The sequence below is a fragment of the Carassius auratus genome, unplaced genomic scaffold, assembly GCF_003368295.1.
Source record: "Carassius auratus strain Wakin unplaced genomic scaffold, ASM336829v1 scaf_tig00216437, whole genome shotgun sequence".
In the NCBI taxonomy this organism is placed as follows: Eukaryota; Metazoa; Chordata; class Actinopteri; order Cypriniformes; family Cyprinidae; genus Carassius; species Carassius auratus.
The window spans coordinates 94,477-121,366 of NW_020528572.1; the positions used below are offsets into that span (position 1 = coordinate 94,477).

The 26,890-nt window shown below is 39.0% G+C and overlaps 1 protein-coding gene across 4 annotated transcripts in view; it reads left to right on the plus strand.

The window, feature by feature from the left end:
* LOC113098221 (intersectin-1-like) overlaps positions 1 to 26,890 on the plus strand; it is a 42,240-nt gene that overhangs the window by 5,338 nt on the left and 10,012 nt on the right. The window contains exons 1-29 of one of the 4 annotated variants that reach the window (XM_026263219.1): positions 4,598 to 4,625; positions 5,263 to 5,358; positions 7,954 to 8,017; positions 8,529 to 8,689; positions 9,160 to 9,348; positions 9,443 to 9,521; positions 10,446 to 10,555; positions 10,909 to 10,972; positions 11,238 to 11,375; positions 11,522 to 11,631; positions 13,488 to 13,750; positions 13,837 to 13,986; positions 15,062 to 15,202; positions 15,492 to 15,579; positions 16,172 to 16,311; positions 17,087 to 17,173; positions 21,292 to 21,401; positions 21,508 to 21,719; positions 21,860 to 21,981; positions 22,511 to 22,525; positions 22,964 to 23,280; positions 23,405 to 23,576; positions 23,748 to 23,953; positions 24,272 to 24,354; positions 24,454 to 24,620; positions 24,731 to 24,776; positions 24,984 to 25,105; positions 25,402 to 25,525; positions 25,915 to 26,106. In XM_026263219.1, the coding sequence (XP_026119004.1) occupies positions 4,598 to 4,625; positions 5,263 to 5,358; positions 7,954 to 8,017; positions 8,529 to 8,689; positions 9,160 to 9,348; positions 9,443 to 9,521; positions 10,446 to 10,555; positions 10,909 to 10,972; positions 11,238 to 11,375; positions 11,522 to 11,631; positions 13,488 to 13,750; positions 13,837 to 13,986; positions 15,062 to 15,202; positions 15,492 to 15,579; positions 16,172 to 16,311; positions 17,087 to 17,173; positions 21,292 to 21,401; positions 21,508 to 21,719; positions 21,860 to 21,981; positions 22,511 to 22,525; positions 22,964 to 23,280; positions 23,405 to 23,576; positions 23,748 to 23,953; positions 24,272 to 24,354; positions 24,454 to 24,620; positions 24,731 to 24,776; positions 24,984 to 25,105; positions 25,402 to 25,525; positions 25,915 to 26,106 (3,796 nt within the window). Of the gene's footprint in view, positions 1 to 4,561; positions 4,626 to 5,262; positions 5,359 to 7,953; positions 8,018 to 8,528; positions 8,690 to 9,159; positions 9,349 to 9,442; positions 9,522 to 10,445; positions 10,556 to 10,908; positions 10,973 to 11,237; positions 11,376 to 11,521; positions 11,632 to 13,487; positions 13,751 to 13,836; positions 13,987 to 15,061; positions 15,203 to 15,491; positions 15,580 to 16,171; positions 16,312 to 17,086; positions 17,174 to 21,291; positions 21,402 to 21,507; positions 21,720 to 21,859; positions 21,982 to 22,510; positions 22,526 to 22,963; positions 23,281 to 23,404; positions 23,577 to 23,747; positions 23,954 to 24,271; positions 24,355 to 24,453; positions 24,621 to 24,730; positions 24,777 to 24,983; positions 25,106 to 25,401; positions 25,526 to 25,914; positions 26,107 to 26,890 lie in introns of those variants that run through there. The other 3 variants (XM_026263222.1, XM_026263220.1, XM_026263223.1) reach the window with 3 other exon arrangements.

Below are 26,890 nucleotides of genomic sequence, written 5' to 3' on the forward strand. Positions count from 1 at the left end.
TTCTCGGTGTGAAGCAAGGTGAGATAGGCTATCATTTTGACATAGAAGAAAACAGACAAGTTAAAAGAGTCAGTACCAAAATTTCCATTTTAACAATTAAATAAGTTGTGGCTCACACCCCTGGTCTAGATATAGATATAAACTGCTACATTTCCACTGAAAGTTGTCTTGGTGTTCAAACACATTTGGTCTGTCAGGCAATAAAAACTTACATTGAGGAACCGGAGCCTTCAAAAAAGTCATAGATGTCCTGGTATTGATTCTTTTCAGGAGATAAGTTAAACCAGTTGTGATTCCAGAATAAGTTAAATCAGTTTGTGGAAGTTCCTCAGCAATGACCTGCCTCAAATTTGACATTTCTGCTCTAGCATCACATTAGGTGTGTTCGCAGTGCTTTCATATGTCTGAAAGAAATGCTGACTCAGACAAAACGTGTCATTGGAGAAGTGATAGTGGCCTTCTGAAAAAAAAATTTAGCTGAAAAAAATATATTAAAAAAATTGGCGGATCACTGATTCAGAAAATACAGGGGTTTTGTTTTATGCTCAAAGGTTTTTTTCTATACTCCCTTTGGAATTCACTCTCTTACACTAATACTGAAAGATTTGTGTACTAATACTGCAGAAGTGTAATTAATCAAAGAGTATGAAAAAAAAGTCTTACCTAGTGTCAGCATTCCTGTTGTATGACATCACCTCTGTCTTGCTTCAGTGGGACCTGGATCAGTGAGGCAGGGTGCTCATGAATAAGAGTAAAGCTCAGGTCGTCTAAGATAGTGTTGGGCGATATGGTCATTTTTCAGATCGTCATATCGTCAGCGCGTGAGATCAACGATACACGATATGATCGTGCATGGGTGGAGAAAGAGAGAGACTATTTGTTCCTGTCATAGCATAACTATTTGGTGTTTTAAACCGCACAGGTGCGCGAGAGAGCCTATGGAATCACCAATAATAAAAAAAATAGACTTTAAAACCTACTGATAAACTAACATTAAATATAAAAATAATGAATTTAAAACAGCTAGTTCATATATTGTCATATTGCGCATCCGGTGACAAATCTGACGCATCTGCGCACAGAAGTCATCAGTCTAAATGTTCTGCAAAATCATTCAACAGGGAAAATCAATAGAAAATTTCATTTAAAGTCCAACAGTTTAACACTCATATTGGACATAAACGAACACGTTAAATATAAAGTATTCAAAACCGGTAAGTTGATATATTTGGAGAAAAGTTGAATTGAACGGATGCATCAGTCATACATCACTCCGGATGATGAGACCAACGCACTGCCACAGAAACAAAACTGAGATGCATTCTAACATAACTGTGACATTAAACTCAGTTAGTGAGGGCTCGTTTAAAATATTGCACATATTCAGGCCATTCAGATTACTTGTTAAAGTGCAATTAAATACCTTCTATCTGCAGACAATGTACGTCTGTTTATGGATGGAGACTTTGTAACGGCCAAAGCTATGTATTTTGCATGCATCACATTATAGTGAGGTGTGCATGAAAATAATAACAAGGCAGCACTACATAGTATGTGTTATAAGTTGCGTGATCAGTCTAATCCTCTTTTGCGTACGTGCGCGCGCGTGTGTGTGTTTTTGAGATGCGGTGCTGAAGTGAAATAGCTGGGCAGTTTGATAGCCGAATTATAATAGGCCGCCTAATAAAAATAATAATAGTTATTATTAGCTATTATAATCTAATACATTAATAAGAGAGTGAGTCTAGTATCGTCTTGACTATCGACAGAGAAATCAGCTTATGTCGATATCTGACTATCGTCGATACACGATTCTATCGTCTATCGGCACAACCCTAGTCTAAGACGTGCAGATCTTCTGAAAGCGTTTGTTTATTTGTGTTTCTAGTGTGTTCTGCAGAACATTTCCCTTTCCTGGTCTTTCATTCAGAACGGCTGTGTTCGAGAGTATTGTCCCTAGGAAAAGCTTGATTAGAATCAGAAGAAGGGTGACAGGAAAAAGTAGGTCAGATGCTCAAGACACACACACACACACACATATGGTCATTAGCAGGGCTGTGACGAGGGCCGGTTCTTCTGTGTGACAGTGTCACTAGCGTTGCAGTGTTTGACACTGTGCTCTACCAGTGAGAGAGAGCGTGTGAGTAATCGGGGAACTGGATATTTTCAGTATTGAGTCAAGCTCTCTGTGAAGGGCTTAGTCCTCCATCTTGAGAAATACCCCACTGCTTCAGATTAGACCTCAGACAGTAAAAACACACCCTGGGGCCAGTGCTATTCAGACATAATGGATTTCTGCAAATAGTATGTTCACAGTAAAACAAGGAAAGTTTGCACGGTATAGAAATTGCTCCACAAATGACATAGCTTATGATGCTTAAGATTAAGGTTGCACAATTAATCAAATTTCGAATTGCAATTACAATTATGGATTCCACTATTACGTAATCGTTACAAGTGGCAATTAATCGCTCTGTGTACTTAAGATGCGTTATTTCTTTCTACATGTTATCGTGAGTGTTTTTCCCATTATTTTAGTTTTAGTATAACATTTATAATAGCATTCATATTTTTACTTTTTTATAATTTAAAGTAAAAATATTTTGTATATTAGTGTATTTTAGTGCCAACTCTAAAAGTTCTGTTGATCATGAAACTGCTTCTCATTCTGATGTCAGATGTATCAAGTGCAAAACGAAGCATTTTTGTGAGTCTGCAGACGGGGCATTGTGATCGGGTGGTCAGAGTGATGCAACGTGAGTGTGAAACATCATGATTTCCTCACACCTTCAGTTTCTGCACTGCTCTCTGCCAGACCTTCAGAAGAACAGACATTAAAATCATATCTGTTTTCATCATCTTTTTTTTCCAATATGTTGTAATCTGCTATTTTTCCATAATTCAATTGCTGTACTACCAGTATCCTCTCACACCTTTAATATCATATTTTCATTTCTAGCCTTGCTAAATGAAATGTGTAATTGTCTTTTCCTTCCCTATTGTGACATATCTTAGTGAAAACAATTTAGGATGGAATGGTTTTGTTGTTCGTTGGTTGGATTTTTAAATCATTGTCATTTACCAATTTTGCTGTGATCTCATGGTACACACGTCATCAGAGTCACAGAAGAAAAAGGGATGTTCTTTTTATGTAAAGAATACAAAGACATGTTTTAAATAATAATGATAGCACAGATAAATCATTTATAAAGAAAACACTGAAATATTCCATGAAAAAACATTTTTTGTACTACATACAGTATAACTACAACATATTTTCCCAGTGACTGGATTAGCAAGTTTATTTGAGTTTTATTTGTAAAAAATCTTTCAGTTTGTGTTGTGATCGGACCATGCAGAGACAGAGCAATGAATTCCATTATCCAGGAACGGAAAGGAAGAAAGGGGTGGAGGAAGAGTGGGGGAAATACAGAGAGCGAGAGATGGAAAATTCTGGCAGTGATTAAAATGCTTTGGCCAAGGTGCCCCGGGTGTCTCTGCTGGAGTTTGTGTGTGTGTGTGTGTGTGTGTGTGTGTGTGTGTGTGTGTGTGTGTGTGTGTGTGTGTGAGTGTGAGAGAGAGAGAGAATTCTCGCAGGGCGTTTACACAGCTGGGAGATAACTAGTCCCAGACTGAGGCCTTCAGTGTCCAAGTGTGTTACTGAGGTTACTTTCAGGCTTACTGTAAAGGACCACAACAAACTCAGTTTAGGGACGTAGACATATACTAGCTGGTGGGCTGCGTGGGTTACACAGTTTTCTGAAAACGTTTACCATGCAGTTCATTCTGGAGAATCAGGTTTAAGCGTTTGGATAAATTGTTCACAATAACATCTAAAGCATGCATTTACAAAACACCAAAACAAAATACCATAAAAAATTTTTAAATTATTTATCTGTGCCGTCACGCTCATTGTTTTTAAATTAATGTGGCCTCATAATCTTTTAACAAAAACATTAATTCCTCTCACTTTTGCAGTGACTTCCCTTCTCGAAGGTCTGAGCAATAATCCCTCTCCTCCAATAACCTGTCAATCACATGAGATCACAGCAATTAGCAAATTACAATGCTCCAAACAATTCCCAATTGACAAAGTCAAGTCCTGCCATACATTTTTTTTCTCAATCAAGAAACCGTTTCTCAGATAAACGTCACAATAGAGAAGAAAAAGGTGATCGCAATTTCCAATGAAGGCCAACTCTAAAGCTTTGCTGTATAAAATATTAAGGCTAAAGCTAAGTAAGAAAAACATCAAGATGAGTTCTCAGCAGGTGAATAATTAGTCAAAATCCCTATCTCTTACTCAAGTCAGTTTTGTGTGTGTGTTTAAGTGAGAAAGTGGGAGTCTTATTTGCAGGGACTCTGTTTTGTCCTTCCTCTCACAGGAAGTTTTCTGAAGGTCAGAAGTGATTCACTCAAATGTCTCTTCCTCTTTGTCCCTGACAAGAGTGATCTTGTGTTTCAGGATGATGAACAAGTCAGTTATGTTGTTTTGTCAGAGGTTGAGTGAGTGTTCGAGTGTACGAATGAAAGCTCATGGTTTCTTTGTGTTGGTTTGCAGGAGTTTGTGGCTGGACGGCAGCTGACGGACTGAACCATGGCTCAGTTTCCCATGCCCTTCGGAGGTGAGTTGATTCTTTCACTGACTGACTGACGTGTGTGTGTTTGTGTGATGGAGGCTGAGTGGATGTGTATGGAGTACTGTGTGTTTGAGAGCGAGAGAGGCAGAGAGAATGAATTCAAGTGAGTCAGTGAATGTCTAAAAGGATCAATGGATAGAAGATAAATGCCCTCACACAACTGCTGTCACTTTTTTTTTTTATTCAGCCGTTTGCAAGCTTATTTTCTGTTTTCCATTTAATCTGTATATTTATATACAGTCGGATTTAAAAGTTGCTTTGCATTTTGCAATATAAGTTTAACAATTAAAACTTTAACAACAGATAGAAAATAATTGATAATTATCCATAATAAGAGGAATAACCTAGTGCATTATAAGTGTAATATAATTACGATGTTGTTCACATGAGTAAATATATGTTCCTCATACAAGTTAACATTTAGTCTGTGATTGCTTTGAATTTAATATTGAATTCAGTCATTTCTCAGTGATGTTTTTATGCAGTCAAACGTCTGTAAGAGTTGATTTACCAGTAGATGTGTTCTGTCCTTTGATAAAAATGTTAGCAGGTTAGACACATTTAAGCGTTATTCTGCTGTCTGATATCTTCTCTATCTCTCTCTCTCTCTCTCTCTCTGTAGGAGGGTCAGATACATGGGTAATATCTGTGGACGAGAGAGCCAAACATGACCAGCAGTTCCACAGTTTGGCCCCCACACCTGCTGGCTTCATCACAGGTAATCACCTCTGGTTTTCTTGCTGTGAGAAAAGTGCAGAACGCTCATTAGTGCTGACATTTGCTAAAACCCTTTGGAGTTTGATGTTGTCTGAAATGCAAGAACAAATCCCTTGAATTCTGTGCAATTGAAAATGACCTCCCGCAGTGCTGTCAGTCATACATCTCTGGTAGGCAGACATGTTATGCCTATTATTTCTCTGTTGGATACACAGAGAGACGGAGCAAATGAACTGAAACTGAAAACCAAAAGCAACCGCCTCTTTCCCACCATTCTATTTTTTTAAATGCATTCCCCATGCAAAAAATAAATGCCATGGATATTCTTCTTGACCGTTTATTTAAAGGGTTAGTTCACCCAAATAGCAAAATTATGTTCTTAATAACTCACCCTCATGTTGTTCCAAACCCGTAAGACCTCAGTTTATCTTTGGAACACAGTTTAAGATATTTTAGATTTAGTCCGAGAGCTCTCAGTCCCTCCATTGAAGCTGTGTGTACGGTATACTGTCCATGTCCAGAAAGGTAAGAAAAACATCATCAAAGTAGTCCATGTGACATCAGAGGGTCAGTTAGAATATTTTGAAGCATCAAAAATACATTTTGGTCCAAAAATAGCAAAAACTACGTCTTTATTCATCATTGTCCTCTCTTCCGTGTCTGTTGTAAGACTGTTCAAAACAAAGCAGTTTGTGATATCAGGTTCGCGAACGAATCATTCAATGTAACCTGATCTTTTTGAAACTTTGAAATTGTTCGCATCCCCAATATGCATTAATCCACAAATGACTTAAGCTGCTAACTTTTTTAATGTGGCTGACACTCCCTCTGAGTTAAACAAACCAATATCCCAGAGTAATGCATGCACTCAAACAGTACACTGACTGAACTGCTGTGAAGAGAGAACTGAAGATGAACACCGAGCCGAGCCAGATAACGAACGATACAGACCGAGAGCTCTCGGACTAAATCTAAAATATCTTAAACTGTGTTCCAAAGATAAACTGAGGTCTTACGGGTTTGGAACGACATGAGGGTAAGGTATTAATGACATAATTTTGCTATTTGGGTGAACTAACCCTTTAAACCATACCACTTCCTGTTTTCTGCCTGTAAATGGGTGGATGACTGCTTGGATTATCTCCGATCAGATTCACATCCTTCTTAACGTACTATAAGAAGTGTTAATGTAATTTTCAGCACCTCTTCCCCCGAAACAGATGAACTCTGGCACACAGTAAAAGCGTCCCACGTTTTCATCAGGCAGAAGAGCAAACATCTAAAGCTTGTGTAAAGGTTTGCGCAATGCAGATGTTTTAGAGTTCAAATTCTGAATCGCTGGAAACATTTAGTGAATGTTTCAGTTGTGAGTTGACCGTGTGTGATGTTAACAGAATCACTGACAAAACTACAGAGAAGGAAACCGATCAGGGTGTGGCATGTGACTTGTCTAGAAAAGGTCGATTCTCTGTCATTTTTTGCTGATGCTGTTTGTTTCTAATCTCTAGTTGAAGCTTTGACATGTTTGATCCTGTTATAGTTAGCCCGTCTTTCTCCCTGGACTCTCTTTGGAGACATTTTGCCAGTCTGAAGAAGATTCTGGAACTTTTCATACATTACATTGAAAGAAATGTTCAAAGTACACAAAACACATATTATGGTCTCATTCTGCAATCATACATAGATGTGAAATTAACCTCCAAAGAGCTAATCAAAATCACAAGACCGAAACCAGCTTGTCCCAGCTGGACTTTGGACATCTACTGAAGAGATGGTACTTGTGGGTTTCCTGTTGACCAGTGGATCTGAAAGAGGCTCTTTGTGTTGACTGAAGGGCGGCTGAAGCAGTGAGTGGCTCACAGTCAGGCAGGCATGGGGAGGGAGCCTGTTTTTGGCTCTGAGGGTATAAAGGCGTTCTGTGTGTGCACGCAGAGGAAGAAAACCGTTATCGAGAGGAAAAGTGTTTAGAGGAAGATGAAAAGGTCATTACGTGTGCTACATCACTTTGCTTTTAACATGGCAGAGACACCAACTCACAGCTCCCATTGCTTTGTGCATTGGTTGGTAGGTTGAAAAAGGGATGGTTTAGGTTATCTGGCCTGCTGTGGCATTCTTAGTTTACACTGGTATGAGATTATCATATAATAAACTATTATAGAAAACAGTAGCTGGCTGCTTTACATGCTTGTGTTTAGCAGTAGACCTATAGGCTGTCATAAGAGCAGGAAATGGTTTGATAGGTTAGATAACATATGAGCACACTGACTCAGCTTTCCTTTCTTGCTCAAGCTGTAGCCGGCAGATCACTCGCCCCAGAGGCCAATGTCACTCAAGTGCGGTCAATAAACCCTCTGCATGTTTATCGACAAGAAGATGTAAATGGGGTTACATAACTCTTAATTATGTTATCAATGTTTTATTAACATCCTAAAACAATTACATCATTTTAATGAAATCAAATTATTTGAAGACCACATTCATTTTAAGTTGTTGGGACAAGACCATTCTATTTTATTTGTTTATAGCATACAGTGTGTTTGTTTATATATTTATTTGATGTTCATATTAATTGTTTTCTCTTTCTCTCTCTCTTCAGGTGACCAGGCAAGGAATTTCTTTCTGCAGTCAGGTTTACCTGCCCCCATCCTCGCCCAGATATGGTACACCATTCCTATAACACATATTCATTTCAAGCACACTTCTTTCATAATACAATTATGTGCTTTTGTACAATAATTACTGTACATTGTAAAAAATATTCCACTGCATCTAACTTAAACACTTGCAGCTGTTGTTGTCAGAAATTCATTGCACGAAATGTTTCCAGTATTGCCAGATGAACTTATAACCATATACTTCTTTAAATAATGTTAATATACCAATTTACTGTCGAAATCTGGATTTTACCTTGTAACTTGTACTGATAACCACCATAACAATACAGGTACAATAGAAAACCACTTTATGAATCAGAAGTGTACTGTCCATAAGGCTTGGCCAATATTGGTAGATGGACCACAGGGTCACACACACACACACACACACACACACACACACAAACACTGTTAGGGTAAGACACAGGACACTAAAATAATTCAGTAAACATTTACATAAGATCAAATTTAAGATTTTGTCTGTCACTGAACAAGATACTCTGTTCATGTTTTGCAGGGCCCTGGCTGACATGAACAACGATGGGAAGATGGACATGCATGAATTTTCCATCGCAATGAAGCTGATTAAATTGAAGCTGCAGGGTCACCCCCTCCCTCCTTCACTGCCCCCCTCCATGAAGCAGCCACCCCTCTCCATTCCCCCACAGCCGCCTTTTGGTAAGACTGGCGGATGGCTTGAATGGCATGTTTTTGTTTTCTTTCTGATGCCTTGAATGAATTGTAACACATCAGCCCAAGTCCATAATGCCCCAGCGTTGTCCAGCACAATTATTCAAAGCCCCTCTTATTAGCTAAAATATTTCCTGAAAAGTAGAAATGTTGAGAGCCACTGATTTAGACTAGACAGCAGTCTTTTTAGACCAGGACTATATTAGAAAAGATTGTATATTAAATGCTTTATTCTAGATTTACAGAAGAGCATTCTTCTCTTGTTCAGGACTTGATTGTTACGATTGTGGTTCAGTCAGTTCCCTCAGAGATTTAGAGCACCTTATAGAATGTTAAGTTACAGTCACATTAAATTAGCAATGCATCAAACATGCCTTCCAACTATTTATTTACATACAAAATTCCATTCATTATTATTTGGTAATTAAATGAATGATTTAATTGATTTCCTTCATCAGGGATGCCCAGTATGGGGGCAATGCCAGGCCTGCCAGCAGTGCCGCCCATGCCCCTGCCCCCTCTGCCTCCAGGAGTGCCAGGAGTAGGTGTGTCTCCACCTCTGGTAGCATCAGTGACCCCAGCTGTACCATCCCTTGCTAACGGAGCCCCCCCTATGATACAACCCATGAGTGGATTCTCGCATCCAGGTAATGTAAACAAACACTCACACTGCCTAGACCAGCTTATACAGTTTGTTTACTTTGGCAGGATCATTTATGGATGTTTGTCTCTGTCTCTCAGCTGCTGCGCTCAACAAAACCCCTTCGTTCAATCGTTCCAGTATCAAGCTGCAGAAGGGCCAGTCAGTTGAGGCACCCAGGTACACACACATTAACACTGTATTCATAGAAATGTTATTGATGTTAAAAGCACATATTATGAATTTATCTTTCCTGTAGCGTGTAATATAGCTGTTTGTGCATTTAAGCAATCTGCAGAAAACACTTGCCTGAAATGCTTTTCTATTTTTTTCCTACGTCAAAAAGGAACTAAAACAGAGTGTTTCAGCTAAAAAGAGGTGTTGAACCAATGAACCAATTGAGAAACAAATGTTTTTTGTAGTTTTTTGTAACTGTAGATTATGTTAATGTACTTGTTCACATTGTGATGTGATTTGAAACGATTTAAGTGCAGGATTGGAAAGAACTTTGAATGTAAACAGATGTGAAAGAAAAAGCACGTGTACAGTATTTTTAGATCTGCGTGTGTTTGGTGTTGAAGAGACGGCAGCCTAATAGACACGCTGACTGTCATTAAAGTTAATCAAAGAACACAAAAAAATCATTCACTGATCTTGACTGAATATCTTTAATAATTTATTTTTATTTATGAAAAAAAACTATGCAGTGTTTTGAAACTTTGAATTCCGTTTCTGTACCTGAAATTTGGTGCAGTTGTATTTTTTTTATGCTATTGCAAATTGATTTGTTTATTCTTTTTTTTATTTCTGACTGTTTACTTGTCCTTAATACTTTAACATTTGAAATGTATATTTTTCTAGCTGTTTTTGCGGTGGTATTTTTGTTAAAGAAGGCAAAAGTTCCTCTTGTAGGCCTAAGTTTTCTGTAGGCTGCTGCTTTTTGCTCATGTTATTCAGAATGCTTTGTAAAAAGACACAGAATAAATGTGTATATATATATATATATATATATATATATATATATATATATATATATATATATATATATATATATAAAATAATCAGCATGATGTAGCCACTTTAACACACACAATGTCTCTTTAGTGCTCCAGCTGCTCCTCCACCCACTGACTGGGCCGTGCCTCAGTCTTCTCGGCTCAAATACCGCCAGCTCTTCAACAGCCATGATAAAATGATGAGTGGTTATCTCACAGGTATGGTGTCCATCACACAAAGCATGACACTTAATAATCATCAGGCAGTAAAAACTTTGTATTTTGTTTCGTTGTTCAGCTAATTTATATATCAAATTTAATTGCTGCATACATGTAGATTTTAACAAGGTTACTATTAGTTTTGTATTTTCAGTTTTTATTTAATACTATTTTCACACCATTCATATTTTCTTTGTAATAATCTAGTTTTTAATTGAATGCATTTGCGGTGCTCAAAGCTCATGTGATAAGTGACAGTGGTTACTCAGTACAGCTTAGAGGAAGCAAAGGTTGCTGACTCGACGAAGTCAACTCTTTCTTTCACTTCTCTTTCTCTTTCTTTTCTGCTTCAGGTCCACAAGCCAGAACTATTCTAATGCAGTCCAGTCTACCGCAGGCCCAGCTGGCCACCATCTGGTGCGAATCCAACACATTATTTTTCGCATTGAGTTCAGAGATTTGTATCAGTGTAAACATGAGGATTGGTATCTGGTTATTGTTCTAAGTACATCCGACTTGTGTTTTGATTTCTTTTAACATGCTGTTCTTGGGGTTTTGTGTTGCCTATGGTCCTGTTTACACTAGATGTTAACATCGGATCTTGGGTGATCTGATGTCATGTGGAAAGGCAAGATAAATAGCTGTTTTGACTCCATATAACATCCACTGTTTATCTGTATAGGAACCTGTCAGATATAGACCAGGACGGAAAGTTGACTGCAGAAGAGTTTATTCTGGCCATGCACTTAATTGACATGGCAATGTCCAGTCTGCCTCTTCCCCCATTCCTTCCCCCTGACTTCATACCTCCGACATTCAGGTGAGCGACCCTACTGATGGCCCCCATTTTGTCAATTATCAGCTTTCATGTCTTAGAATAGTCTGCCAAGTTAGTTAAAAGTTAGACTTAAGAGAACTTTTATTCTCACAATGGAAATAGGACTTAATTCTTTTGTGTTTGTTTAGGAGAGTGCGTTCTGGTAGTGGAGTGTCTGTGACCAGTATGCACTCGATCGATCCACGGTCTCAGGAGGAGCCTGAGGAGGAGGAAAAAGAGATAGAGAAAAAACTTCCAGGTGAGAACAAGAGTAAATGCTAATTAGTTTCATAAAGGAAACTCTGCTTACTCACTGATAAAATATTTCTGGTATGTAGGTGGTGGTGGGAATCTATGATCTCACGATTTGATTATGAGATTCAGAGCCCCATGATTTGATGCGATTACAGTTAACGATGCATCACAATGTTGTCATACAACCTGTACATCTATTAGGGGTGGGAATCTTCAGGCACTTCATGATCCGATCCAATTCTGATTATGGGACTCACAATCCATTCCAACATTATTTCCCCAATTAATTCTTCTGCTGTGCAAATACATATATACAACTTTACATCTTAAACAAAATCGCAGTTATATGCTTTTTGTGTATAGTTGTACTCTCTGTATGTCAGTACCGCCTTCACTGGTTTCACAATTCAGTTTAATTAGGATTATCATTATCAACTCAATATCACGATGCGTTACATTATCTGTTTTCATTATTACTGCACATGGCTACATTTTCTTATAAATTTTATATTTAATTTATTTGGTTCAAAATTAACTGTTTATTATTTTTTTTTAAATAACTTATTTAAAATAAGTGTTCAAGTGTACAGACAATAGATGAGGATTTGTTCTTTTTTCCTCAGCTTATTGCGGTTTGATTATTACTTATGAGATCATAGACGATGGCAGCTTTAACAGGCTGCATTCACTCACAGATCTGTTTCGATATCAGATGTTTTTTCCTGCTCTGAAAACATAACTGACTGTGTGTACATCAATTTAATATAAAAGTATTCGAAAATGCCAGTGCATTTAACCACAGCCGCAACAAACACAAACACAAACCGCACGTGAAAGTCTGTCAGTACGCGAGCTTCGTGCATCTAATAGTACTACTTTCCAAACGGCAGAAATGAATGCCTATCCAAAGTAAAACACGGCGGGTGGAAGCACAGATTGTCAAGCAATGTGCATGTGTCTCACAGCACAAATTATGTGCAATGAAGCCCGCTGCATCTCTAGCGCATTTCTAGTGAAATGTTCAGAATCGATTCACAATCATTGAAGAGAGAATCGCAATGCATAGGAGAATCATTTTTTTTTCCACCCACGCTTATCTATAGGCCCCACTTTGCACCTGGCATTAATGCATTTTGTATCTGGACAGTCTTTGACTGGATTTAGCTCTTTAACTTGCATTTACATCTTGCTATGAAATTCATTGTGCGATCTGATACCACTTACCAATATAAAATGGAAACCACTACTTGCATATTAGGCAACATTAATTGTAAATGTTCTGCCATTTACTGATTTTTAAAAACATTCATGGCTAATTCAAAGTGCTTCCCCTCATTTTGGCTTATAGAATACCAGGTTTCTGGTTACTTTTACCTTCATATACATGCCCATTTAATAAATGTATTGTACATAATACAATATATTTTTGTATCAAATGGGTAAAAGATGTTTTAATGCTCCCCTCTCAAAATAATGCATCCCGAGAGAGATATTAGTGAAGGTCTGGGGTGACAAAATGTTCTTTTATTTGACCAGATCACAAGAGGACATAAAAGTAGGGCATCATAGAAATTTTACAGCCCTGCCTTTCAAAATGACAGTTCATTTTTTTGTGTAGAGCAACCTTTGCATATTTTTTGCGTAGTTAACAAATTGCATTAACATTTTCATTGAATGTGGTGAGAACCTGTTCTGACAGTGATCTGAATACAAGCACTGTTTATGTGTTTTTACATGTGGCTTTGAATGTGGTCAAGTGTATCACCATAAACACATGCTAGGTGTAAAAGAGTGCCAAAGGTTACTACTTTGTTTTAAATGTAAAAATCTGTCTTAAAACTTTTCTGTATTTCCCCTCAGTAACATTCGAGGATAAGAAACGAGAGAACTTTGAGCGTGGAAACCTGGAGCTGGAGAAGCGTCGGCAGGCCCTGCTGGAGCAGCAGAGGAAAGAACAGGAGCGACTGGCGGCGCTGGAGAAAGAGGAGCAAGAGAGGAAGGAGAGAGAACGACTGGAGCAGGAGAGACGCAGACAGCAGGAGCTGGACAAACAACTGGAGAGACAGAGAGAGCTGGAGCGACAGAGGGAGGAGGAGAGACGCAAGGAGATCGAGAGAAGAGAGGTGAGTTCAAACATTCTCCGAGTCCAGTGCATGTATAACACTATCAGCATCATCTGTAACCTCTTGAGTGTGTGTTGTGTGTGAAGGCTGCTAAACGGGAGCTGGAGCGTCAGCGGCAGTTAGAGTGGGAGAGAACACGCAGACAGGAGCTGCTCACCCAGAGAAACCGAGAGCAGGAGAACATCGTCCTGCTCAAAGCACGCAAGAAAACGCTCGAGTTTGAACTGGAGGCTCTGGTACATGCATTTCCATACACTTGAATGTTTTAAGTCAAGACAGTGAATAGGGTTAAAATGTTGACTGCATTTAAACCTGCAATTAAAACATTACAGGTTTTAACAGAGGGAATTTTGGAATCTCTTTTTATCACCAGTCCATAAATCAGAAAATACAACCATGTTTTTAGGAATAAGATCAGGTGAACGGTACATGAACAAACCCCTTCAGAATATATATGGGTGTAGAGTTTGATGTGTGTCAGTGCTACTGAAGTAAAGATTTCTGGCTCAGTGTATTAAAAAATTGTCATTGTGACAAAACAGCCTTAAAATAAGTAGTGTTATTGAAATCTACATATGTTATTAGATAATAGTGCAATATAATACAAAAAATTAATAAATGATGAAAGTAGGGCTGCCCTCGACTAAGGATTTTTCTGGTTGACTAGTAGTCGTTCATTTTAAGCATTTGTCAACTAATCACATGTTTATTAATAAACCATTTAAATCATTATAATGATCCTTTAATTACTTACAAAGGCCTAATAAACCACAGTGCACCGCAAGGCTATGATAATGAATGTCAGGGAAAAACAGTAACATTAACATTTGAATAATTCACTGATAAACAAGTGTTTTCTCGTCATCTCCACAGTAGTGGATTTTAAGATCAAGTGAGCGCACGGGAGCCTCCATCTGTCATGCAGTGAGCGCCACGGTTCAGTTTCACAAACAGGATTTCTCTAGGTTAACATTAGATTGATCAGCCATGTAACATTGCAGCTACTTACAGATTTCAGATGATAAGCTATGTTTGTGTTGGATGAATGATATGCAAGAATTTAGATGTCCTGTCACAAACTATCTGTGTGACTTCGCCAGTGTGGACATTTTTTTTCATGCACTTTCCTCTGCACGTATTTTCATTTTTGGGTACCCCTTTTATAAGGCTGTTAAAAAAGACTAATTTTGAAGCAGCATCAAAACGGAATTGTAATCTGTTGGAGTGGTCCCATATGCATATTAAACCAAAGTTAATCTGATTCTGAGTTTAATAGTTTGACATCTGTTGTTCTTTTTGGCTCTTCTCTAGAACGATAAGAGGTCACAGCTGGAGGGTAAACTGCAGGACATTCGTTTCCGTCTATCGGCTCAGAGGCACGAGATCGAGAGCACCAATAAGACGCGAGAGCTCCGCATTGCTGAGATCACCAGCCTACAACAGCAGTTGCAGGTGTGCACTTCTACCCTTGTCTCCATCCTCATTTCTCTCTTCTTTCTTCTCACTCGCCTCTTACAGAGGCATCATCAGCATCGGTATGATTTGAATTAATCTCTACTCTCCAGTTTGGGGTGTTTTTGAGTTTGTGGAGGAGAAGAGGGAGTTTAAACCCCTCACGGTAGACTATGCATATCTTGGTCATCTACAATTATGGACTATAAAAGATCAGTTTTGTATTGCTCTCTGTTGAAAGTAAGCAGAATATTTCATGTGTTTGCTCTCACTCTTTTGTCTCCATCAGGAGTCTCAGCAGTGGTTGAGTCGATTGATTCCTGACAAACAGTGTCTGAATGACCAGCTGAAGCAGGTTCAGCAGAACAGTCTGCACAGTAAGAACATTTTCCTCAACACTGCTTTAAAGATCTGGTTAGATATTATCACGCTAGACATTTTGGTGCAAACCAGAGTCCATTTGATGTTGGAATTTGGCTGGAATGAAAGTGTATTCCAGACTCTGAACTTTGATGTTCACCAGCAAATTCAGCCTAACGTAAGTATATTTTGCATCTTTTCTGCTTCTCTCACTCAGTTTAGTATGTCTTTCTCTGAGTAAATTGCTTTTGGATATGTTTGCATTGTCTAAAACAACAAACCCTAGTGCTATTGTGTGTTTGTGAAGTATTCATGATCCAAAGTGACAATAGTGTAAATTATACAGTTTAGTTTATTATACAGTTAAGCTTATGTTGTTACCTAATTAAAGGTAAATTTCCAACATTAACGTGAAAACAACACCTTAGGTCGCAGAGGAAAGACAATAGTCAAGATCTTATATAATCGGATTGGTGACCTAAGCATTGATAATAAAAGCCTCTTTTTGTTTTTATTGGAGTAGAGAAGCGAAAAATGAAGTGTTCTGCAGATTAGTTCATCTCTCAAGGAATGCTCTTTAATAGTAGGCTGATTATTTCTGCTTTGTAGGAGACTCTCTGTCCAGTCTTCAGAGGGCCATTGAAATGAAGGAATCCACCAAACAGCAGCTGAGAGAACAGCTGGAAGCTGTGGAGAAGGAGACCCGTTCCAAACTATTGGAGATAGACTCCTTCAACACACAACTGAAGGTACTGAAGCCCTGAAAGACCTAAACACACTTACACAAACAGACAGATCATTTGGTTTTAGGTAGTATTATTTGTTTTAGTTATACTTAGCATTTTTGTACTTTATGTTTTGCATTGTGAGAGTGCAGGGTGCAAAATTAACATTTGTGCAAAATGGAAGTAAAATTTCCCTTAAATAAATGGATAAATAAAATTGAATAACTCACCAGTTTGTTAGAACTACGACAATACATCATAGAAATACATTTTCTGGAATTGTGATGCAAGTGATTCAAATAACCTTCTATTTAAATAAAAAATACACATTTTAAATATCATCTAAATACTTAAAGCAAACAGTTTATCATATAAAGCTGTTTCGTGGCCACATTGACAGTTGGGGCAAAATGTTCATTTTGGACCCTGTGTTTTTCTGCGAATGAAAGAGGAAGTAAGAGAGAGTGCATTTTGAGACCTCATTGAGTTTTCACCCAGTGTATTTAATAAAACCAACACAACACTCTTAATTTTGTTTTAATGTACCTTCAGAATAAGATAAATCGAGTGTGAGATAAAGTAGAAGCATTTTAACAGCATCACACAATCTCTTGTTCCTCTCTCACTGTTTCTGCCTGCTGCTCACTCTGTCACCCTGCCCTTCATCCTCCTCATCCTCCGTTCATCCTGGCCGACTCCCTCTCAACCCTTCCCTCCACCATGTTTATACGGTTTGGCTGGCCTTCTTTGTTCTGACTTGACCATGCTTCACCCCGCTTTACCCTTCGTGGTGGTACAGTCCTTGGGCCTGTTCTATCAGACCCACGCTGCTAGGATGGAGAACCTGCAATCGGAGCTACTTATTGAAGAGCAGAGGGGGCGACAGGTAGACAACCTGATAATGCTGTTAACCCCCAGAGAACTACCACCAAACTATTACCCTTTACTCACAGCACTGCGCTCTCTGTTTCCCTGTATAAGGGGACTCAGAGTAGCACACTTCCAGTTGTGTCTTGTCTTGATTACTTCCCTTTACTAAGGCATCAACAGGGCTCTACTTTAAAGAGTTTTTATCTGCTCAGATTATTTACTTGCCGTTGTTACATTTTTATTAAAAATGACTTAAAATACTGCAAAACACCTAATAATAATAATTTATAAATAAAATAATAAGTTGATTTGAAAAGTTTATTTTAAACTGATTCAAAATACGGCATAGATGTATTTAGAAATACATGCGTTGTTTATTGCTGGGACACTGATCCATTGGAAAACCATTTCCTTCTGGGTTTTTTTGTGATTCTGCAATATAATCACAGTACTACTTAAAGTTATAGACACATTGGTATGATAAAGATGTTTAAAAAAAAGAAAAAGTTAAATGCATTAAATCGCGAAGTATACTTAGTTGCGGTACTTATGCACTGACTGACACATACTCAAAAGCATGCATGCAGAAATCCGTCACATGCTTGAATGGTCAAATACACACAAAATGATGTCAAAATGCCCGTCTTGCAAAGTATTCATGGCAGTTAAGTGAACATAAATAGTTGGTAGAAAATCAGATGTGTATCATCACATGGGTATGTGCATTAGGTGTTAAAGTTACAGCAGCTGCTGTCTGTGACATTATTATTAATGAAACAACAAAAGAAAAATGACACACTGCGGAATTTAGAAGCTTTAATAAGGGTTATTATATTCAAAATGATATAGAATTATATTAAGTATACTCAAAATTCTGGAAATTATTTTGTCAACTGGAAATCCTTGAAACTGGAAAACAAGATGTGTACTAGTTGTCATGATGACAGGAGAATTTTAGTGTCTTGTACTGACCCCGTGACTTGGGTCCATCTTTATTGTTGAGCCCTGATGAATAATATTCCTGAAGCAACAATGTTGGAGATTAAATTTTCTTTCAAGCCTGTAGCTTGCACTAATTAACAGCGCAAAGGCTTCACTGCCTTCCTTGTTCGGATGTCATGTCAGGTCCATTTGTTTCTCGCTCTAAACGTAAGAGGCTCTGCATTGTGTAGAGCTGAGTACACATCAGAACTGAGTGCAAACACGATGATATTGATGATGGTGTGTGACCTTTGACCCGTCACCATATGGGTGGCTCTGTGTCTCTTGCAGTCAGGGAGCTCTGTGGACGAGGTGCTGTTGGACTGTCTCGCAGCACTGCTGGCCTGTTTGAAGCATATACACTTCTACTTCCAGGTCATCCCACCCTCTCCCCCCTGATCTTTAATTTCACCCTACACCACGTCCCCTGCTTGTCTGTCTATCTGCACCTCCTCCAGCTCCCTTTTGGCACTTTTCCACTGCATGGTACGGCACGGTACAATTCAGTACGGTTCAGTTTTGGGGTTTTCCACTGGGTACAGTACCTGGTACTTTTTTCAGTACCACCTCGATTGAGGTCCCAAGTGAACTTTACCGTTAATAAAGCGTGACGTAAACTCTGCTGATCACTGATTGGCTGAAGAGAATTGTCACTCCCTGCGTTACTGAACTTGCAACACGAGGCACAACAGAACCACTAGATTTACATCGGCACAGCTAGTAAAGGATGGAACGCGACTGTTTTGAACGAGCGCACCTTTTTTTTTTTACAACCAAAAAATGGTTGTTTCATTGTCTGTTGAGGAAGTACAGACATTTCTCTCGTTGATAGCAGAGGAGCGGATCCAGCGAGAGCTTGATGGGGCCACGCGGAATGAAAACGCTTTTCAGGATTCCTGGTAGTAGAGGGCAGCTCAACTATAACAGCATATAATAATCCTGTCCACTCTAAAGCGGTCCTAAACTGCAGTGTAAACGCAAATAGAGCCGTGCCGTGCCATGCTGCATTGAGCCATGCCAAGCAGAGTCGTACCACGCAATGGAAAAGCACCATTTGAGAAGCCCATCAAAGGCATCACTGTAGCTATTCTAAACCTTCACGTATCAATAGAAAGCTAAGCCTTTTTGTGCACTGATCTGAGGCAGATCATCATATTTATGCGCAAGGTTGATCGTGCTGCTTTTTTTCCCCCCAAGACATGCGTCAATTAAAGGTTCACCCAAAAAACTAACATAATTGTCTTATGGATAGTGTTGTCAAAAGCACTTACTTTGGTACCAGTCAGTACTGAAATTTTAAAAAGTCAATTTCCTACTAAATTTGAATGCTCTTGACTGAGCGCTCACACAGAAGCACACAAAGTGTTTGAAAGCCACGTCTGTCAGTGAATTCGTCTTTGTGCAGGCTCAAACACTCCTGTGTGTTTTTGTTTGAGTGCTTGGTGATGAGTGAAGCGATGATCATTGTAGACAATCACAGTCATATATGTTGATCGTGTGAACACAGTGGACAATCAACGGTGTTTAAGAATTGGCTCAACAGCTCTCAAATGCTAGCTGGAGATGGACATTATAAAAATTTCAGTACCAAAGTCGGTACTTTTGACAACATTACTTAGGGGTCACGAGTAATTACTGACAGAATGTTTTATTTTTGGGTTAACTATCCTTTTAATTCCAAACCCTTATGCATGAACCTGGACAATAAAGTTTTTTTTGTGCTTTGAAATCTCTTAGTAGCCATTACAGAATTATTTTGCATCATTTTGTATTTACATTCTAGTCACTTTTAAGGAGAATATTTATTTTGAGCAGTTTCTGGACTTTCAGTTTTTAAACAGAGTAGCTAGCTTTAAATTCCTTGACATCGTTTTGACCTGCATTGTAATGCAGTGATCTGTCTTTCGTTCGATTGGCTGGAATTTTAGCATTTATATGATTAGTTGGTTTGTTGGATTCTGAACAATTCATTTTGGATTTCAAACATTGTTCAGAAATTAACGAACATGCAGGCAGTGGATATAATCTTAATAGTTTTAGTTCACATTATTGTAATTAAAAAAAAAAATTTTGTAGGTTCATGTCGTTTAGTTACATTGATCTTCTTGTGGTCAAGTAAATTCTATACAGGCTTTCCCGGCCTTCGAAAGAAGAAATAACTTGGTTACAAAAAGAAGCAAACCTTATGTTTTCAGTGTGTAGATTTACAAATGCATTAAAAAGTGCATGTCTGGTTCATGAAATCTAAATTCTCACACCCTTTTACACTGGTTTGTGTGTGTATATGTGTGTGTTTTTCAATTGAATGCCTAACTCTGTCTTTCTATAGCCTGTCTGTTACCAAACTGCTTGCAGTGATCTTTCTTGATTGTATAATTAAATTTGTCAATTGTGCTTATGTGGCATTCAACGTTGAACAGAAATATCCCTTCAGGAAGAGAAACATACTCTTCAGTAATGAGTATATTCTATCAACAGATCTTTCAGTTTAATATCTAACAAAGAAATACCATATGACTCCTTTGCCATATCCTTATGGGGTTTCCCGAAGCTTGCTTATTGGTTAAATGGCCTGGCATTACATTGGTCTGCTAAAACAGTCTGTAGTTTCCTCTCTTGAGACTTCTGTGGTTCATGTGACATTACCCAGCAGGCATTGCAGCCTGCCATCATGAATGCTGTTGCTATGCAGTTTGCACCATGTATCATGCAAGTGTACGATTTACACATACAGTATTGAAATATAAATGCATTGAGTTTGTCGTCAGTCAGTTGTTTCATTAGTGAATCATTTGCCAGCCATTCATGGACATGGTAACATGTATCATACAGTCAAGCACATAAAGTGTGTATGCTGCGTACTGTTTTTACATTTTCTCTTTTCCAAATGAAAACATTTAGAGATAGCAGAGAGTATCAAATTGTCTGGCAAAGACGATTGAATCTTTCAATATTTAAGATGACCATATATAAGCTATAGTCAGATATATGATTCCTGTATAGAAATAAATGGAGACTATGAGACTTGTCCAGACAGCACTTGCAGGGCACATCTGTGAACATGTCTGAGTGTGAGAGAGAGCGCAAACAGAGCCCCCTTGCCCCCTATAACTCCCCCTTACCTGTCCTCCAATATCCTATCATGCATTTCAGGAGCTGAGAGAAATCCACAACAAACAACAGAGGCAGAAACAAAAGGAGCTAGAGGCTGACATCACCCAGCCGTCGCATGACAGGAAGTCCACAGAATTACAAGAGTCTAGGTATTTTACATCCTTCCATGGCTAATCTTTGCAGGGAAAGAAAAAAACAAATGATTTGACTTTTTTTTTTTAACACTCATTCTTTTTGTCCCTCACTTTCCCTCAGGTTGTCGGGGACAGAAGATGGTGTGTCTCCTGCATGGAGAGATGATGGGCTGGGTAAAGCTCCCACTCCTCCTGTGACTCAGGCTTGGATAAGCCAAGTGAGAGAAGAGGAGAACCACAGCAGAGGCGAAGTGCAGGATAACCTCTCCAAACTCTTCACACAGCATCCGCAATCAGGAAAACTACAGACTCCGTCCCCCTGGTCGATGGCAGGTGAGACAAAGATGCTTCTTGAACCAGACAGACATGAGCGTACTGTTTTGCAGCTGCTTTTTGGTTATTTTTTCATACTGAGACATGTTAAGCTCACCCTAAATGGAAAAATTCAGCACTTTTTTTGGTTCCTGATATAGAGAAGATTCCAGTGTCTGGCTTTAATCAGGAGAGTGTAAAGGTGGTCTACTATAGAGCCCTGTATCCCTTTGATGCCCGCAGTCATGATGAAATCACCATCCATCCTGGAGATATAGTGATGGTAAGCCATTTTTAACATTCTTGAGCAGATTTGAGATATAAAAATTATTTCTGAAGGATCACATGACACTGAAGACTGGAGTAATGATGCTGAAATTTAGCTTTGACATGACAGGAATAAATTACAAAGAAATACATATTAAAATAGAAAATGGTTCATGTAAAATGTGATAATACTTGACAACATTTTTACTTGGTGTCTTGGTGTGTGTAAATTACTACTTTTAAATTAAAAAATCTTACCAACCTTCACTTTTGAACTGTAGTGCATATTGAAGATTTTATGCAATAGGAATCCACAATTAGTTAATTTTATTTATATATATATATATATATATATATATATATATATATATATATATATTTGTTTGAAAATGAACTGCACCAAGTTAAACAGCCATGGTTCTGATGTGTGCTTGCCAGAGAGTGTGCGTTTGTCTTTGCTTTGTGTGAGACAGTAAAGCCTATATGTGTGCATTTACTGACCTCTGACCCTGCCTCTATGCTCCCTTTGCTCTCTCTGCCTGAAGGTGAAGGGAGAGTGGGTAAGTCGTGGATTCTGCTCCATGTGCACTTTTATTCATTTCGAGTTTTTTCTAATGATGTTCTCTGTTTTGTTCCACTGTCACTGAGTTGAAACAGAACCTTGTACAGAGATCATAATATGCGGCTACATGTCTGTGTCTGATGTTGAGTCTTTTGCAAGATTTCAGATGCTTTGCTGCGTTTGCCATTAGATCACTCAGAGATGATGCCATGACCATTGAATCCATTTCCTGTATTAAATCAATGAAATAAGTCCTTTGTTTCATCACATACAGTCAGAGTGCTCTGTATATTCCAGTTCATGTTTTTCTGATGTTTATTAAGATGCTGTGGTCCCCTGGGATTCTTTACCACCCAATTATTTGTGGTTATTGTTTTGTCACATCCCGTTTTTTTATGTCTCTCATTTGCTTTTTCTTGTGTTTCTGTTCTGTCAGGTGGATGAGTCTCAGACAGGTGAACCTGGATGGTTAGGAGGAGAGATAAAAGGGAAGACTGGCTGGTTCCCTGCCAATTATGCGGAGAAGATTCCAGAATCTGAAGTTCCTCTTAGTTTAAGAGCTAGCGCTGCTTCTAGTTCTGCCCCTAAATTGGGTTCCCATGTGTCATCTGCTTCAATAACCACAGCCGCACCCTCGCAGTCAGTCTCCACAGAGTCTGCATCGATAGCCCCGCCCTCCTCAGCCCCTGCCCTTCCAGGCCCCGCCTCCTCCTCTTCCTCAACAACCGGTAACTGGGCAGATTTCAGCACTACGTAAGTAACTTGTCCAATTAAAAAGAAAATTTACTAGCAAAGACATTTGCAGATTTCTTTTTTTTTTTCAGTTCAGGTTTATCTGCATCCATTTAGAATCTGTGCTTTTTTGACTTTAATTCAGATGGCCAACTAATTCTGCAGTGGAGAAGCAGGACAGTGATGGATGGGATGCATGGCCGACCCAGCCCTCTCAGCCGTCCCTCTCAGTGCCCAGTGGAGGGCAGATCAGACAGCGCTCTGCTTTCACCCCAGCCACGCTTTCCGGCTCCTCACCCTCACCTGTGCTCGGCCAGGTACATAAACTCTCTGAAAAACTGATTTGTCCATTTTAAGGAATTTTTTGCATTGGAGTTCTTATATTTTCCTAACTACTTACATTGAATAATTTATAATTAATGCATTATGTGAGTGCATTACTGCTGATCTTGTATTAGTTTCATTTTTGCTGTCTGTCTTGTTTACAGGGAGAAAAGGTGGAGGGTCTTCAGGCACAGGCTTTGTATCCATGGAGAGCCAAGAAAGACAATCACCTAAACTTTAACAAGAATGACGTGATCACCGTCCTGGAGCAGCAGGATATGTGGTGGTTTGGGGAGGTGCAAGGGCAGAGAGGATGGTTCCCCAAATCTTACGTCAAACTCATCTCTGGGCCCGTCCGGAAATCTATGAGGTGTGTATCTTGGCGATATATCATTACCATATTTGTTCTTGGCTAATATTGGTGATTTTTGTTGGATGTTAACATATTAAAATGTTCATTTAGTTTTTTTTTTTTTTTTTGTCAATGCATCTTTGCAAAATAGCATGCATTTATAGTATTATATTTATATTGTAATAAATGTTTATCACTATTTTAGTGTAACATCATAAACAGTTATGACCCTGTTATGAAATACCAGTTTCATTACAAAAAGTGATGTTGAACACCCAGTTAGGCGTTTCATCCAGACTGTGATTTTGAGTTTTGAGTGCCATTGCTCTGTTTCAGTATTGAGTCTGGCTCTTCAGACAGTCCTCCCAGTGTTAAGAGACCCAGCCCATCTCCAAACAAACCCACAGATCTCGGAGAAGGTCAGATAACCAGCGACAGCCCGATAGCTCATGCGTTTCTCCCTCTCTCCTTAATCATTTTGTATCTGAAAGTCTTTGTATGATTTTGTCTAATCACAGAGTATGTGGCCATGTATACATATGAAAGCAGTGAGCAGGGTGACTTGACCTTCCAGCAAGGTGATGTCATCACGGTCATAAAGAAAGAAGGAGATTGGTGGACTGGGACTGTGGGCGGGAAGACTGGAGTCTTCCCCTCAAATTATGTCAAGCCTAAGGAATCCGAGGTACTTTTGATACAATTTGCATGAATTTTTTTTTTTATTGTAGTCAAATATGCAACATTTTCAACCAGAAAAATCATAACAATATAGCATTCTTTACACTTGTTTTCTAGGGTTTGGGATCTGCTGGAAAAACAGGAAGTTTAGGGAAGAAACCAGGTGGGTGCTGATGTCCCCATGCTATAACTCTCTCATAAATCTTGTACCATGTGACTTTTATGTTGGCTTAGTTGATGTTTGAGAGAGTATTAGTTGTAAAGCAGCAGTTTTTTAGCCTTCATGATTACACCATTACAGTATTTTATCAGTCAATGGCTCTTTACTCTAGTTTTTTCTGATTTACCTGTGTTTTTCGTCTCGGTTCAGAGATTGCCCAAGTTATCGCTCCGTACACGGCCACCGGGGCAGAGCAGCTCACATTAGCACCAGGCCAGCTCATTCTTATCCGCAAGAAAAACCCAGGAGGATGGTGGGAAGGAGAACTTCAGGTCTGAATAACACAGATGCTATTTAATACACCAACACTTTCTACCACTATAACACAAACCTTAAACATTTATAGTAACTCTAGTTATAGAAGCAAAATATATTTGGTGCTCTGTAATGGTACCTCTGCTTATTTGTGCTCAGATTTACTTAATTTAATTTATGACATCAGTACTTGTACATATTATAATAATATAATATGGTGGTACCAATGAGATGTTGTTCTTCCTAAATTAGATTGTATGCAAAATTTAACATCATTTTCATTTTAATGGCCCACTGCTGTTGCTTTCTCCAGGCAAGAGGAAAGAAGCGTCAGATTGGCTGGTTTCCAGCTAATTATGTAAAATTATTGAGCCCCAGCACCAGTAAGACCACACCCACAGAGCCCAACCCACCCAAGCTGCCAACACCCAATCCAGGTACATGTAACTTATTGTGCGAGAAACTGGATGCTCTTGGCACAGATGAAATGTTGTCTTTTGTACTTTGCTCTTTTTATAATTAACACGTTTAAGCATTCAAGTATGTCAAGTTTGAGCATGTTGCCTCTTTGTCATTTAGTACAGGCTGGTTGTATAGTGCTGCTTACACACCACCATCAGCTCTGTTTTCCACAGTATTTGCATGTCCTGATGGTTGATAAATAAAGGCGATCTTCTGTGTAGCTAAGCAAATACTCCAGTAATCAGGAATAAATGTATTATATAATATATTCAAGAATAAATATTGAAATAGAGATTTCAGAGAAATTAATTTGTCAGTAGTTGGAATAACTGTGAAGGTGAACTACAGTTTGTTTCCCCAACAGTGTGCCAGGTGATTGGCATGTATGATTACACGGCTCAGAACGATGATGAGCTGCCTTTCGGGAAGGGCCAGATCATTAATGTTTTGAGCAGAGAGGATCCTGATTGGTGGAAGGGAGAGCTGAATGGATCCATTGGTCTTTTCCCATCAAACTACGTTAAGCTGACCACCGACACAGACCCCAGCCAACAATGTGAGTCGCGAACGTTTTCCTGTATCTTATACAAGCACTCACACTGATCCTCTCTCTATCCTGCTCGAAGAAATTAGAGATAACACATAAATTCTGAGAGACAATTGGCTTGAAGCGTCACCAATAACATCCAGTTTAATGGACTGTGCCAACACAGTCATTTCTTTGAAATCTTTGAGGACCTTCTCCAAAATAGTTTTATTATGTCCTCACAATGTGGTGAGTAATAGAGCGTCCAAAGTCCACACCGAAGCCCCTCCTCTTCCTGTTTCCACTCAACCTCTCACCTCATGTTGTAGAGCATAAAGTAGACTCTCATCTCTCTTTCTCTCTCTCTCTGCCTGCATGCTGGTGTCTTTGTCATTTTGTGGCGTCCTGTGAAAAGTGTCTTGCAGAGTTCATTTAGTTCTCCTAGCTCGTAAAGATTTTGCACATTGTGGTTTTTCTTTAATTTCCTTTTTTTATTTAGATCCCCCCCCCCCCTTTTTTTGGCTTATGTGCTGTGTTTTCCTCTTTCTAGGACTCTTATGTTGCCCATATCCCACTCAGCCTTGAAAGTCCTCAAAGCGACCCACTATCCCTTAAACCGTGCCCAGCGGGATGATGGGAGATGGAACATTGATCATGTGACTGCCCCCCCTTCCCCCCACACACAGCTGGCTTTGTGGCCAGAAGAGACGAATACGACAGAGAGCAGTCGTTAACCTCAATATTCAGAACCGTAGACTCTTGGGCAAAATTGCCAGCCAGCATCCTCCTCATTAAAGCAATTAAATAAACAAGA